Source organism: Folsomia candida, unplaced genomic scaffold (genome assembly GCF_002217175.1).
Source record: "Folsomia candida strain VU population unplaced genomic scaffold, ASM221717v1 Fcan01_Sc070, whole genome shotgun sequence".
NCBI classification, from domain to species: Eukaryota; Metazoa; Arthropoda; class Collembola; order Entomobryomorpha; family Isotomidae; genus Folsomia; species Folsomia candida.
The window spans coordinates 63,537-78,954 of NW_019091262.1; the positions used below are offsets into that span (position 1 = coordinate 63,537).

General features: G+C 46.5%; 1 protein-coding gene across 2 annotated transcripts in view; it reads right to left on the reverse strand.

The window, feature by feature from the left end:
* LOC110862815 (potassium voltage-gated channel protein Shal) overlaps window positions 1-13,763 on the reverse strand; it is a 32,158-nt gene extending 18,395 nt beyond the window's left edge. Inside the window, exon 1 of one of the 2 annotated variants that reach the window (XM_035845873.1) lies at window positions 11,905-13,763. In XM_035845873.1, coding sequence (XP_035701766.1) covers window positions 11,905-13,019 — 1,115 coding nt within the window. In that variant the 5' untranslated portion in view covers window positions 13,020-13,763. The remainder of the gene's footprint in view (window positions 1-11,904) is intronic. The other variant, XM_022112022.2, reaches the window with a different exon arrangement.
* Window positions 13,764-15,418: the final 1,655 nt, after the last annotated feature.

The following is a 15,418-nucleotide window of genomic DNA, read 5'->3' on the forward strand; positions in this document are numbered from 1 at the left end:
GGTGGAGAGAAAGTGGCAGTTTCTGATGAGAGGACCGTGTACACGGGCAGTTTTACGAGTGTGTGCGCTTACAAAAGCTCCTCAAGCTCTCAACCCGGCCAGGTTTAATGATGTCGAGAAATGAAATCATTTCTGGGAAAGGAAACGAACCGTCTGAGATCCGAAAGGGACGAGAAGAAAGGACGTCGTGGGTTTCTTTCTTTTAGGCGGACTTGGTTTCCCTTGGGTTAAGTGTGATTAAGAAAATTCTCGAAATTTTGAGAAATTACGACTATTTTCGCAAATCCTTCTGCTCCTCAAAATTATGGAGATACATGGAAATCGATGGAAGGGGGAAATTTTCAAAGGTTACCATTACCTTGAGAACCTCTCCAACTGCATGGTTGTAGATTTTTGCGAGAAAATGTGCAGGTCTAAATTGCATGCGAGAGGCCTTGCAATTGTACAAGGAGTTTTAAGACTCTCGGCGACAGGGCTTACTTTGAGCCTATTTTTTGCCACGATTTCTGCACGGCCTATTAAATGAAGCTCGTCTTGGGTAGGGTTTTTAGTGCTCCATTAGCTGGGCGAGGAAAGGGAGAAAGGAGGCACGCTTTCAATTTTATACTCCCACTGGAAATAGTGAAAGTCCATTAATCATAATGAGATGGATGGACGGTTGACTCATTTGGAAAATGGAAACGCGGGCTGGACGAAGAATTTCAATCTCCAATTACTTTCCCCCAAACTAACTGACTGACTTTCTCCTTAAGTTGGTGAAAGTTAGTCAAGAGTCAGACACGAGGATTCGTCGTAAAAAGTTGGATGGTGCGAGTCGCCTCGTCGGAGAAATGAAGAGAGTGAAAGGACTTGTTCACAATGACAATTAGGCCGCGAGAGGCAGCTATTCCACGGCCTCATGGCGCATTAAGAGTGGCCGTCGAGGTGATCACAATGCAGACTCATGGCATTATTATCCTCATGCCACTGTGCACATACGCCCAGCAGCGGGGACCAGTGCTTCCAACCCGGATGTGGACAAAGGTTTTTGACACTCGGAGGTGGCAAAAATTCACCATCAAGGACAAATCTACGGCTAGAGGCGAATTGTTCCTTTAATGGCTTGATTTACAAGTTAATCATTTAAAGGGAAGGCTGGTTCAGGGGCAATGGTGACCACTTCAACGCACGGCTTCCTCCCAACTCAGTCAAGCTCAAGTTTATTTAATGGCCTGCAAAAAAACGGGGAATTGGAATCCCCACACAGGAAATTTTGCCTATGCATAACATTGCAAAAAAGTGGGCAAAATGGCGACGCGACAGCTTGAATTTATTTGCGAACCCGTGAAACACTGGTACTTTATCATGTGGAGGATTTATTATCCTCCAGCAGCCACGTCTCCGTGACGATTCCATCCCAAGAAGTCTGCACAACTTGCACTCTCACAAATGAAGTGGGGGTGGCCACGTTGCGAAGGTGGAGAGAGACAAATCCAGTCCAATTAAAAAGCCGGCGTTGGAATTCAAGTCATTAAAAGAGGGGCCGAGTGGTGACGAAAGTGACACTTTCTCAATCACAACCACGCAAAGGGCATATTTGAGCCTGGGAAATATTTAATTCCCAACTTTCTCTTCTGTGAAGCAATGGGAGGGAAAAAGTTGGGAAGTAAAATCGCAACACTTCCCAATCCTCGCCACTCGTGAAAGCCAGCCAGCCTGTTGAATATTCGGCCACAATAAGAACTTTGGAGAGAAACACCTTGATCTAGATTTTCCCAAGTTGCACTAAATTTATGGTTTTGATAACAAAATTCAGTCGGATAAATTTGCAAGGGTCATGTTTCCATGAAATCGCCAACTTTGGATTATTTGCACTTCTTTTCCCCCGAAAAGGAAGCAGATAGAAATTTGTGTCTTTTTCATAATCATAGTTTGTGTTTTTTAACACGGGCAAATTTTTTGGTTGGGGAAAGTTTTTTAGCCATTTCGTAAAAGGTCTTGTTTTAATTAGAGATGTTCTCATAAAAAGCTCTACAATTCCCTCCCGTGGTATCGTTTTAGTTTGCCCTTCCACCAAACCAAAGATGGGATTGATCCATATTTATCAGTTTTTTGCCACGTTCTACTTGCTGAAGGAGGCAAAAGGGGAGCTGGGCGAGGAAGGAAGTGTGGTACGTGGGGGAAAATTAAGTTGATATTGTGTGAGTCGGACAAGGCGGCGGAGATCGTAATGAGATTTTGAGCCATTCCATTCTCCGAAATAATTGGAGAAGGATGGATAAATCTTTATATTTAATCTGCCGCAGACTACAATTACTGTCAAATCATCGCGTCTGTCCGGATTCTGGCGTTTTCTCGCCTTCCTGATCAATATACTCGCTCAGGAGAAGACGCGGAAGCAGATAAGGAGATGAGCTAACCAAGAAAGCAGACTTTCCCCCTCATGGATTTCCACATTACATGGAAAATCAGGGTTGCTCAGGAGGCAGGGTTTTTAAATAGGGCAACGTGTATCACGTGGGTGTTGAATGGTTCCTTCCACCATCTACAAATAGCTTAAAAAAGCTTAATAGCTTTGCATGTTAAATGTGTGAAGATCTTGTTGCTACGGTCGCAAGTCCAAAGGTGGAGTTTCCTGAATAATAAAGACACGAATGGAGGAAAACAATTCAAATATTGTGTCGTCCAGATCCGTGACATGGATATCAAAATATTGGCAAAATTGACGTTTGCCAAAATCAACGTGGAGGGGGGTGCTGGTGAAAATTGTGCATCCGGCAATTTCGTCCACTTTGGGTCTGCAATTTTGGTGGTTGGGAACCCTGTCCTGGTCTCGCTCACTTTGAGTCACTCAATCCACGAAAGGCCATGGACGAGGCAATGAAGAAGGCAGAAGTGAAGAGAGAGAAGAGGCTGAGCATCATCAGGAAGAGTCTGGATTGGCAATATTTTACATTAGAGTGGTTCCCGTTCGGCTGAAACTGCATTTATTGAGCACGTTCCTCTCTCTCTCTTAGAAAATGATGTGAACCTCATTTCGCGGAGGAGATGCATGGTCTCATACGGTGGAGAAAGTCGAGAGATTTATTATTTTTATGCCCATTTACATAAACTTTTCCCCTTATCGTCTTCCCACAAGTGGCAGCCCAACCGGCGGAAAAAGTGGGTCTGCTCGCACCTCACAAAAAGTGGCATGGGCGCAATTGCTTTGCCCCGCGAAAGGTGAGGAGAAAGATCTCGTTAAAATTTACATATGCTTCCATGCCAAAGGAATGACGGGGTGACACTTGGATTTCGTGGTGGTGAATGTTTTAAGCCTTTTTATCCTGTAAATAATTTAGGCCAAGGGCTGAGCTGATAAATGCGTTGTACGAAATGTACGTTTAATTTCACGAGTGCAATTTCAAGTGTCCACACATGTTTACAATTCGACGCAAGACAATTGCAGCTCACGATTCTTATTAGTCTCATTTTCGTAATTATGCAGTTCCTTTACTCGAACAAAACGCATGTTGCTGTCGCCAAAAGGGTACACAATTGTAGCTCCTTAGTTACAAAGAGCAGACTAAAATTCACCTAAACCACGGGGTCAAACTGAATTTCTAAAAAAAAAGTAAAAACTTGGAAACCTAGCGTTCACAACATCCTCGATCAGATTGAGCGTGGCTGATGGCTCGGAACTGAAATTTTACTCACACGACGCCAAGTTTACTTTGTTCTAGAAGTGAAATCCACCTGACTGTGGCACCAGAGAAGCGAAGGGATTGATTAAATGGGGGAGCTCTAATCCGACAAGATTTGTAGGCCATCATCGCCACGAGGCAGGCTGTAAATTGTTTAATGACGACACAAGGAGAGCCACTCGACACAGGTCTGCGTCGTAAGCACAGTCTTTCGACCACCGCCTTCTTCTCCAGCACCAGAATTCCATCTTGGGACAGGTCAAGTGGGTAAATTGGAAAGCCAGTTTTTTTTATTTTCAAAATTTCGTTCTAATTTTGGGGGCCAAACTAAAGCCGGGTGTTAGAGTGAGGGGAGAATTAGTTGGTCGGCGGGATGTGGGAAGGGCGAGGTTGTGAAGCGAGGAAGATAACCGAGTGGCGGATAAAGCTCTCTTTTGCTTTCTTCTCCCATGCGAGGAGTGAAAGCAGGCAACATTTCCCGTCCGTCCTGCTCTTTACCTACGTCTACGTATGATAGCTCATTGATCGTATTTCTATTTTTAGCAAAACATCATCTCTCTCTCTCCGAGTAGTGGCTGTAGTACAAAGTTGTGTGTGTGTGTCGTGTGTGGATTTTGCTTCTCTGCTGCTGCCTTTCCAGCTTCCACGCCAGGAACAACAACCACCAGACCAGACCGCACGAGTTGCAGGGTGGACCCAACCCTGGATATCATCTCGGTGGTCGTGCGGAAGGGATGTCACCGGAACCACTCCGAATCCGGGGAGGAATTGGCTGGTGGCGTGGCAGGAAGGAAGCAGGGTGTCCTTCACGCACAACCCCACCACCTCACCTGACGAGCCAACTAACACGCCATGGGCATGGACATGATCGTAAAATAAACTGGGTCAGACTTGACTACCCGACATGACAGGTAGGGAGGTAGGTAATTAAATAGAGGGGAAATAAAGTGGATTACGAGCTCCTATAATGACTGCACCTCTGGGTCCCTTCTACCCAGAGGCCAAGGACACAATCCTGTTCCAAATCTTGACCCTTTCTCACATTTGGGAACAATAGAATTATAGCCTGCACAAAATTGGGCATAGTTTTTTGGAGGTGAAAGGTAGAGAAAAGTTTGAAATATGTCATATTTTCATTTCTTTGTAAAATTTATAGGGTTGCAAAGATGGACGAAATTGAAGGATTATAATGAAGCAGCAGTATTTCAGTACTGCCATCAAATCCCTGGTTTACTCTAAAAAAATAATGTACGGCGTGACTGCGTAATGGGAAATCACACCAAATCTAGAGCCTAGAAGAAACAGCACAGCTTCACTCTTGCCATTTGTTGGAAGGCCTTATCTGAGCGTGCCGTGCCCTTGAGAAGATGAGGTGACCTCTGCGTGTGGGTGATCTCAAATTAAGTGGAAGCCGGGTTTCAATCAGTGGAGTAGAAAATAATGAGATCGCTTGCTTTCTCTGGTTTCACACCTCTTTAAAGCGGGTGTGGCTGAAGAAGGGGAGTCGTTTTTATGGGAGACCAAGTGGCGGAGTCATTTGCGAGGGAAAGACGTATGTCTGAACTCCTCTCGAGTTATTATACAATCCTCTCGAGCAGTCACTTTCTCTCAACTTTGCCACTTTCTCTCTCACCAAACGCCTACCTGCGCAATAAAAATGAGTCGTCAAAAGTGAAGGAACGACCAGCTGGTAGCAAAGTTTCTCAATTACGGCTCGTCCTGCGGAATGGCGTTGGACTGGAAACCACGGACAGCTGGGAGCAAGTTCTAATTCACGGCGAAATGGTGATAAGTACTTATTTACTACCAAATGTAAACGCTTTACCAACGAGATAGGCGAGGAATTATCCAGTTGCGTGGTTTATTGCCGCACTACTGCAATGGCATATTGATAAGTAATCATTTTATGATATCGGGTGTGGAAGGCATATGTGCAACTTAATGGTATTTGAGATAATCCTTATTCGCCCCAGAGCCAAATTTGATATTCACGATTATTACCGAAAGTGTAGGTGGTAACAGAAGTAATTCTACCCAGTTTGTAATGTCTGAATTTACACAAAGTTATGATTTTGTGGGAGATGGGATACATACTGTTTCCGAGGAATGATTCAATCTTGCACGGGGAAATTGTTACCAGGGTGGTAGCAAATTGAATTTCGCACAAGATAAATGTTACCATAGGGTGGAGGAGGATAGGTAGCAATTTGTTGCCCAATTAGGAGGAGACGGGGTTCCACGTATTTCGGGTCATTCCCTAATGACCCAAAATACTCGGCTGTTGCGCCAAAATACAGACAAAACATGACCCACATCCTTAAATCTGCATGATAAAGAAAGCTGCAGGGACCAACTACTCGGAAAAACTACTTTCTCCTCGAAATAGCTCTCACCCCGCTCGTGAAGAATAATTTGGAGCACTGGGCAAAGGTGCACTGGGCATTTATCACCAACCAATTTCCAAACTAAACATTACACTTGAAGGAAGAAATGGACTGGCCGCAATGTGCTCTTTTATCACCGCCTCGGTTACATACTTTCACAACATCAGTAATTTCCTTCTTCAATGTACTAAATATACAACAAGGCTAAATTTAATTTAACACTGCTGTAAATAACTGCGTGGTAACAAAATTGTCACCGAGTTACACACATGAATTTGACACGACTTTCGTTGCTCACCTTTCGACAGTGAGCCATAGCCGGCAATTTTATCTCCACACTATTTGCCAGGAATATTACCAACTCGAAGATTTCATCCCAAATATTGGCCAATGTTTATTTCCTCTTCGTTGTCAACTTTGTGAACTGATCCGGATTTCCACGTGGCGGAGAGTGAATTGGATCTGATTTCGGGTAGGAAAAAAGCATGTCGTGCGATTTGTAATGGACAACTATCTGCCAATTCAATGATCCACTTGTACCCTTTCTACCGCTCATTTGGGACCCGGAGCTCAAGCAGCTTCGCATTTTCCTCCTCCCCAGAGGAATTATTCCTGCATTAAGAAAGTGAAAGGGAAAGAAATCGATCCGAGTCGACATTATTTTTGTACATTTATTTGTATCGCCTCCTCAAATCAGGGCTGATCTCTCGCTCACTCTCCTTCTTCTCCTCTTTCCACTCTCTCACTTCTCCAACCTCCTTTCCTCCCCGGCAAAAACGGCCACAAAAAGACCAGAAACCAAACTCACTCAGCACGACGGACGGACGGACAGTTCAGTGGTCCGAGTTCTATTTACTCGCGTCGGCAGGACCGGACGCGAATGGGTGGCAATGGCAAAAGATATGTTCACTCCTGGATTGGCAAAGCGTGCAGGTGATCTGAGCTGGATGGAAGTACAGCATCCGCGAAAAGGTTGTAAAAATATTTGTGGCAAAAAGTCCCCTTTTTACCAAGTTTACATATTTAGTTCCAAGTGAATGCTTTCTTGTCACATTTTAGACAAGTTTTGAACAACTACTATTCGTTGTAAAGAATTTTCTAAAAGGTTACTAGGATTAAAATCGCCATGTTCGTACCATGAAGACTTTCTCTTTTTTGTGCAAGTTAATTTCATTGGTGGAAGTGGGGATGAAATAAGTCCAAAAACAATTGGACCTTTGTTTAAATGCTTTTTGATGCTTTACAGAGTTCCACGGACATAAAACCATGTATTTAAATTTATTCCATGGTTGAGCACATTTCCAAAAAAGTCCACCCAGGATTTTCCTGGGGCGAGGGAGCGGAGGGGCGCCCTACCTCCGCCACTGACCATCCCGTCAACGTCTCTGTGATGATGTAACTCTGACCGGGATCGAGCCACTGAACAACAAATTAGGGAATCACCAAGGCAACCAAATGGACCTCGGAGACGAGGCATGGATGGACGGGAAGCTTGTTCTTGCCCGGCCAGGAATCCATATGCCAGAGTGATGGATGTGGCTGCTCCGCTATCTACTCAACCGCCGCCTCACTTTCTCCCACCCAAGGAAATTTCAGACTTTCCACGGAATCTCCTCGCTCTCTCATCATTTCAGCCCTTCCACGCTCCCTCCTTATTTCTGGAGGTCGAGGAAACCAAAACGGAGCAACTTCTTGTGTTCCCCTAATACCACCACCACCACCACCACATGTAATAAAAGAGAAACTGAGAACAAGTCAAATTTGATCCGCCTTTATCTTGTTAAACTTTTCGGAAAGTAATACAAACAACGGGAACAACATGCGAGTTTGGGAGAGATGAAGATCATCATCACCATCATCGTCATAGCAATGACGTCTTTGCGAAAAAGAGGCCACTTTTGCTCCAGAGATACCCAGGACGTGGGGAGGTGTGCATGGCGAGCGTCACTTTCCCCTTGGCCGGATGGGGTGACTTTGGGGCCAGAATTGGCGACATCCCTTCGGCACGACGTCCCTTTTTCTCCTCTGGTGTGATAAATATTGAGGAAATCTTCCCCATCGGTGAATCTGAGACCTTTATTTATTTCTCCGCCGTGCTATGCGAGGACCGGACTTGCTTTCACTTTTGCTCAATGCACCACCGGATTTCGAGACAAAGATGTATTGACATGGGCAGATTTTTTGATTTGGCCATTTTTTTGGAGGGTTTTTCTTGGGAAAAAGAGCCAAGTGTGGCTACCAGATGGTTCTTTTGGGAGAGGAATTAAATGGACGAGACAGGGTTACTCAAAGGTTTCCAGAAATTCAACTTACAGAGTTTTGGGGGATGACGTGAAGGTTGGAAAAATTGGACTTCCAATTGTGACAAAAGTTAAAAATTAGTCTTTCGATCGACCAAAAAATGAGTTTGCAAAAAACGTGCAAAACAGTTTTACGCCAAGTTATTGTTACAATGTTGGATATCACTGATATCATATCAGATTAATATTCTCAATTTATGTAGTAGTTTAAAAAAATTCGATTTAAGACTGAAATGTAATTTTGAAGTTTCTAGAAAATTGCGTAATAAATTGTATTTCACATGTGAAATACAATGGGTGGAAATCCCGTTTGGACGGAACCTTGGCTGGGCTGGATGGATCAAGCGAGGGACCCAAAAGACGGTTTCCTTCCAACCCGTGGTCTTTATCAGGTTGCACATTTATGTTTGGCGACAAGAGCTGCCCGATGCGTGGCCCCCTTCGGAGAGAAGAAGTGCCTTTGTGTGTCCATCCATTGCTCAGCTTGTCCACTTTCCCCAAGACCTTTCACAATGTCGCAGTTGGGCGGATATCGAGACGACAATGAAGTGAGCGTGCCATGTGGAAAAACCAGGAAGAGGTTGCACAATCAAAAGAAACACACACATTTTCATGGGAAGGCCGACCCAGGAATCTACCAGTTGAGTGGCCATATTCCTCTCGTGAACGCAAACAATTGCCATTTCAGGTGTTGCCAATACCATCGTGGTAACAGTTCAGTGGTGGTCGCTGTACTTTAGGTCATACACTGTGACTCGTATTACGCATGTAGGAGCATAGGAAGAATAGGCATATTCGACAGTGCTTTATTTTGGCTTGGGACCCGCATGAATTATTTTAAGGTCTCATTCGACTTGAAGCCCCGCACGTCCAAAATTTGGCCGTGGAGCGAAAGAGAGTGGAAACACGAAGCTCAAGCTGAGATTCCCTCCAGGACGACGACGAGATGGTCAAAGTGCCTGCCGTGGGTGGCGACTTGCTCGTCGACCAGAGTGGGAATTTTTGCATCACCGAACTCGGTGCCATTTTTACTGGAAGCGTTAATCACTTAGAATACTTGGCCCCTTTAAAGAAGATTTCATTATAATAGAAATACAGAATATCCAAATTAATATATTATTTAAACAATTTGGTAGTTCACGATTGTTAAACCATGATATTTCATCTCAGTTCATTTAGCACCTTTCTCGTACATGTGTCTACATACGTCATGTGTGTAACATAAAAACGCCCTGAATTCTCAAATTAAGATTTAAGAATTCATGCATATGCAAAGCAAAATTCATAATACTTCCAGCAAAAATGGTACCGAGAGCAGTGATGCAAAAAATTCTGCAATCTAATTTTATTTGTGATTGCACTGCCTCACTAAAATTTCCCATTTTTTGGGACCTTGTGTATTTAAAATTTGTAATTGGGTTGTCAATGTCAACGACATTATTGCATTGCACCACCGCCAGTATATTTGCATTCAGAATAATTATACTAAATTATTAACGTCGTCATTTCTTAACCGATTTCGGTCAGCTCTGTCTTAAAATTGTCAGAATGTTTTTGCAATTACTTTGGATCATGTGATGCTCCAAAATGAGATATTAGAGACAAACGTGCCTGCGAGTGCAATTTTGTGTCCCTTCTCGCTCATAACTTGAGTAAAAATCAAGATTTCTCGTAGTCGAACCCGAAATCGTATTCACATCCCCTGAAGATGATATGTGAAAAATTTCATTGAAATCGGTTGAGAAATGGTCGAGAAGTAGAATTATTTCACTTTTTGGGGGTGGAGTAAATGCACACTTTGTAAATTTTTTTCCTTGTTAGGTATTTGCCTCACTAAGAAAAAATTACATATCAAATGAAATGCAGATGATATTTCAGGGTTCCAGAAATGTGATTTAGAATCATTTTACGGGAATTTTCTAAATGTATTACACAGTTTTGTTGTAAGTGAGGAGCCGTAAGAATCCCATCGAAACTGGTGTCACTGGCTGGAACGGTGGGCCAGTGAGCCTGCTCTACATGGCATCCCAACACATGATTGGCAACAGTTGAGTTGTTGTTGTGTAGTCCCGTTCGGAAAATGAATCACGCCTCGATGCCCACCTTTTCCATCATGTTAATTCACAAGACCGTGAAAATTTCCGCCTTTCTCTCCTGCAAAAATAGCTCGACCTCCTCCTACCAAACTTCCACACAACTTTTACTCACAGCCTGCCTCGTACGGATGCTCACCAGCCGCTCCAGTCTCAGCCTCATTCACATGCCAGCTACCTGGCCACATGCAAGAGATGCAAAGCTCCCCAACTTTTTTCGCCACCCTCCCGTCTTGTCCCAATGCCCCCACGGGTCCGCGGCCCCTGCTGCCTCCACAACTACCGACGGAGAGACGGAGAGAGCAAGAGAGAGAGAGAGAGATAGGAAGTGAAATTAAGGTAAACTAACCCATCCAACTTTTATAGTTTATTGGCCCATTCGTGACAAAAGTTTGTCCATGTTTTCCTCCATTGGAGGAGGAGGCTGCCTAGGTGTGAAGGACGAGAGCATGCCACATCCCGTGGACAAACGGAACGACAACCTCATCACACATGGTCACCTACGTGGTGAGGAAGGAGAGAGAAAATAAAGCACACTGCGGCAAACTAATTCTTCCCATATTTGTCACACCCACGTCTATTTATCAATTTGATAAAGTCAGAATACACATTTGCACGCGATTTGGCCACCATCATGTCAAGAACTATAAAACCAGAGGGGGTCCGCGCAGGTGGGATGTGGGCTCTTTCCCACCTCTTTCCCACCTTGGCAAGGAGGAGAGGCCCACGTCCTTCACGCAGCGCCACCCTCATCGAGATTTGTACACGGCATGGACTTTGGTGGATTAATCTCTATTTATCAACCCACCGACCGACGGACGGACGGACGGACGGACGGACCGGCCGACCAACGTAACTGGAGGATAGTGTGCATTAGGAGAGTGGTTGTGGTCACGCGGCCCTCCCCGCAATGGGGAAAAATGTCAGGCAAGGTTGCATTATGCTGGGTGGATGCAAATGAGGAGGGAGAGAGTAATTTTCCTCCTTGGCTCACCTCCCGCATGCCAAGGAAAGGGGGCACATTTACGGATATTGCTTCTTATTGCATACGTGGCGACCCTGCGTTGCTCGTGTGGCAGGGGGAGCGGGATGTGATTTCCCAACTCCTTATTTCCACCAAGCATGCCACGCTGGGCAACAAAGTTTGATTTCAAATGAGATTTCGTCTGGGCTTTAATGTTTTATCCGCAGTGCTTTCCTCGTGGCTGTGGCCAGACGGAGGCGATTTCGTACTCGTGGCACGACGGGGAAAGCAATATATGTGTCAACAAGTAAGATTTGACCCAGTTGTTTCCTAATCTCGTGTGTTGCCTCACTTTCTCTGGTGAGACAAAGGCACGAGCTTGCCATGCAGAAATTATTGCAGAAATGCTCTCTTGATTTGAATGGATGGGAGCGAAGCTGGAACCGGAAGTCGTAAAGTGCGAGAAATGCTGGAGGAAATGCCAGCTTTTTGTCAACTTACCCCAGCGTCGTCATGGTGACGATGGTGTACCAAAAGGCTGCCGGAATGGAAGTGAAGTTGGTGTCGTCGACGTTTTTCTCTGCGTAGAACATCACCGTGGCGAAGATGATGATGGCCATGGCCAAGGAGAAGACGAGAAAGCCCAGCTCTGACGCACAGGATTTGAGCGTGTACCCCAAAATGCGGAGGCCTTGGGAATGCCGGGAGAACTTGAAGATTCGAAACACCCTGAAAACCCTGAGGGTGACGAAGGCCCCCGACACGTCGTCATTGTCCGTGATCCCCAGCCCGATGTAGTACGGCAGGATGGCCACCACGTCGATGATGCTCATCACGCTCCGCACGAATTTGCACCGGTCGGGGGCGGCGAAGAGGCGGAGGAGGTACTCCGCCGTGAAGATCATCACACAGGCCGTGTCCATGCAGAAAAAGACCGTCTTGTAGCGCTCCCCACAGGACAGCGTTCTCCCCTTGGCGGGCAGATTCCCACAGGGCACCGTCTCCACCACGTTCGCCATCACGGACACCGCGATGAAGAAGCCCGTCACGTAGTAGAAGACGAGCGCGGCGGTGGAGGTGTGCGGGTTTTCGAAGGCGCGCCACATCCGCTGCCGGATATTGGTCAACTGCTGGAGGGCTTGGTCACCATTTTCCGAGAGCTTGTCGTCCAAGAGGCGCTCGGCATTTTCCCTCTTGCGGTCCCGATAGTCCTCGTAGCAGCAGTCGCCAATGACGTCGGGGAGGATGCCGAAAAAGGCGAGCTCCTCGTCGTAGGACGTGAGACACTCGTGCTTCGGGTAGTGCAGCTTCCCCGTCCGGTAGTAGTTCAAAATGTGGCGGAAAATGTCGGGGTCGCGGTCGAAAAAGTACTCGCGCGTGTCCTCATCGTAGAAAAAGTCCCGTTCCGAAGAACCCAAAAGAGTGTCAGGATACTTCTCCAAAGTGTTGCGCCAAGTTTCAAACTTTCTCCCCGAGACGTTGATGAGGAGCTTTTCGTCATCTGCTTTCCTCCGATCTTTCGTGACGGGGGGCGGTGGGAGTGGGTGTGTCGCGATGGGCACCCACCCGATGGCTGCCGCCCGCGCGAACGGCAACCAAGCCGCGACCGAGGCCATTCCTTGGGGAGGAATGTTGAACAAGTAGTTTTATCAGGACGACGACGGGTGGCAGTTTTTTTGTATTTTAGACACACACTTTTCACGGCCTTATCAAGCACCACCACCACCACGGATGATAAGCACCAACACCACCCTGTTCATCCATCCCCCACTGAGACATGGTCAAGTCAGAGGGCTACATTCCCCCTGCAAGGGTCAAGGGTGCTCTCTCAAGTTGCCTCCTCCTCCCACACCCAGCCTTCCTCCCAGTCTCCAACTCTTCTCACTCTTGTGACCACAAGGAAACCTCCTTTTCCTCAGTCAGCCCAGTAGTCGCGAATCCGAGGACAATGTGCCATTACTGACAATTTGCACAATTTGCACTGTTGGGGTGGCTGAGTTCAGCACCGCACCCTGCTGCACTACTGCCACCACTGCCACCCCCACTGCCACCACAGCTGGACCACATTGATGACCTCCCCCGCCGTCTCACACGCACGTTTTCTCTTGAAAAGTCCTTTCCTGTGGAAAATGTGCACGGGGAGGAGGAGGAGAAGCGAAGAGTGTGTATTTGACTTGGTATTCCTCTCCTCTCTCTCTGCCTTCGAGTGGGCCGTGAGTCTCGAGCAGTGTATTTTTACAACGACGGCTTTTTTTGGGAGACGAGACGACGAGAGCTGAGATGATGAGAACGAGACGACGGAGACGACGACGACGACGGTGAGGCGAGTGAGCTTGCCAGGAAACAACTAGGACGTGCAGCCAGCTCTCTCTCCTCCGTCCGAATTCTCGGAGCTACACACTTTCCTCCATCCTCCTCGCGCATTCCTCCCGACCCACCAGTCCAATCAGTCCCACCATGCAGTGCAAATCCTGCTCACCCAAAAAACCTAGCACGAGAGACGTGCGCCTTGCAGAGGGAAAACCACGTCTTCGGCCTCTACGTCTCACTTTCCCCCACCACTTTCTCCCAGCCTCCCCCCCTCCACACCTTCCAACGCAGGCCGAGGAGGTCAAAATTGGCATGAGTCGTGCGGGGGAAGGGAGGGGGAGAAAATACTTGTTGAGTTTTCCCCTACCTGGACCAACGACTTTCTCCCCGATCCTTCGGGGAGAAAGTCGAGATGAAATTTGATGTTTTTTAATTAGGGAGATGAATTGGAGGTGATTTTGGTGGGAATGATGAAGATGGATTGGTCCGTGAAGGGGGCATTTATCGCGTGGAGGGAAAACCTTGGGGGAGCCATTGTCTGGGCGTAATCGTGACGGAGGGAGAACAATGCCTGCGCGTAATTCATCTCGGGTCAAGTTTGTTTGAACCGTGATCGTAATAATCGTGATGATCGTTTAAAAGAAGCAGGCGAACAAAGGAGACAAAAGGAGGAGAAGGCAAAGGGGAAAGTTATTAATGTGGGCAAGAAATGTGACGTAAGGTTTATTACGGGGACGAATGGGGAAGGGTTCCAAATACATACTCCGGGCTTTTCAGGGTTTTTAGCCCCATTTTAGTGCTTCTCCAGAACTACGCTAATGGAATGAATCTCAAATTACGACTCCTTAAAAACACGCTTGCCAAACGAGCTCTGAAAAAGACTGTGTACAGAAGTGCAAAGAAGTGAAGGATCCGAAGAGTGAAAGTACAAATATGAAAAACGTCGCCTTTCTTTCCTAACCTTTGACCCGTATTCTGTTCCTCTTTCTAGAATGACCACCTAACGTGCGCCTAACTATGATGCCAGGAAGGACTGTCTCCCCCACCAATGGTTGAACCCGTGACCCCGTGTGTGAGTGAGCTGGTGGTGCTGGTGGGCTTGAATTAGGTGGGTGAAAGCAGAGGTTGTTGTTGGCCTGGCCACCACCACCAGCAGCTAATCGACCAGACCACTTGTGCTTTTAGCCGTGGCTGGGAAGAGGTGATTTCTCATTGTCTTCTTGTCCCCGTCTTAATGGAAGTGAAAGTAGGATCCGGCCCAACTTTCTCTCCCCACGTTCGCACGGTCCGTTAAGTTCTTCCCCGCGCAGATTAGTGGTGGCAGTCCACTCGCGAGAAGTCTACATTATTACCCGCACCAATGGCACGGGGCAGGTCATGGTTTCCTTCCCGAGCTGTTGCTCTCACACAAACTTGCGATGCCCAACAAATTGACAAACTTCTCCAAAGGAGTGAAAGTGAGCTCAAATTCCACCCATTTTTTCCCACCCCACAAATAATACGTACTCACAAATAATACTCACTCATTTACGTCGGACAGCCTGGGTTCAAGGATGAGGCGCGTATTTGTGCAGACTAAAACTACGTCAAACTACGTGACACTGGGACCAAGTGTTCACAAATCTGTTGCATTTGAAAAATAGAAATTGGACACGAAATTCAAGCTTCCAGTGAAAAATGGCGTGGAAGAGAATCCAAATAATTT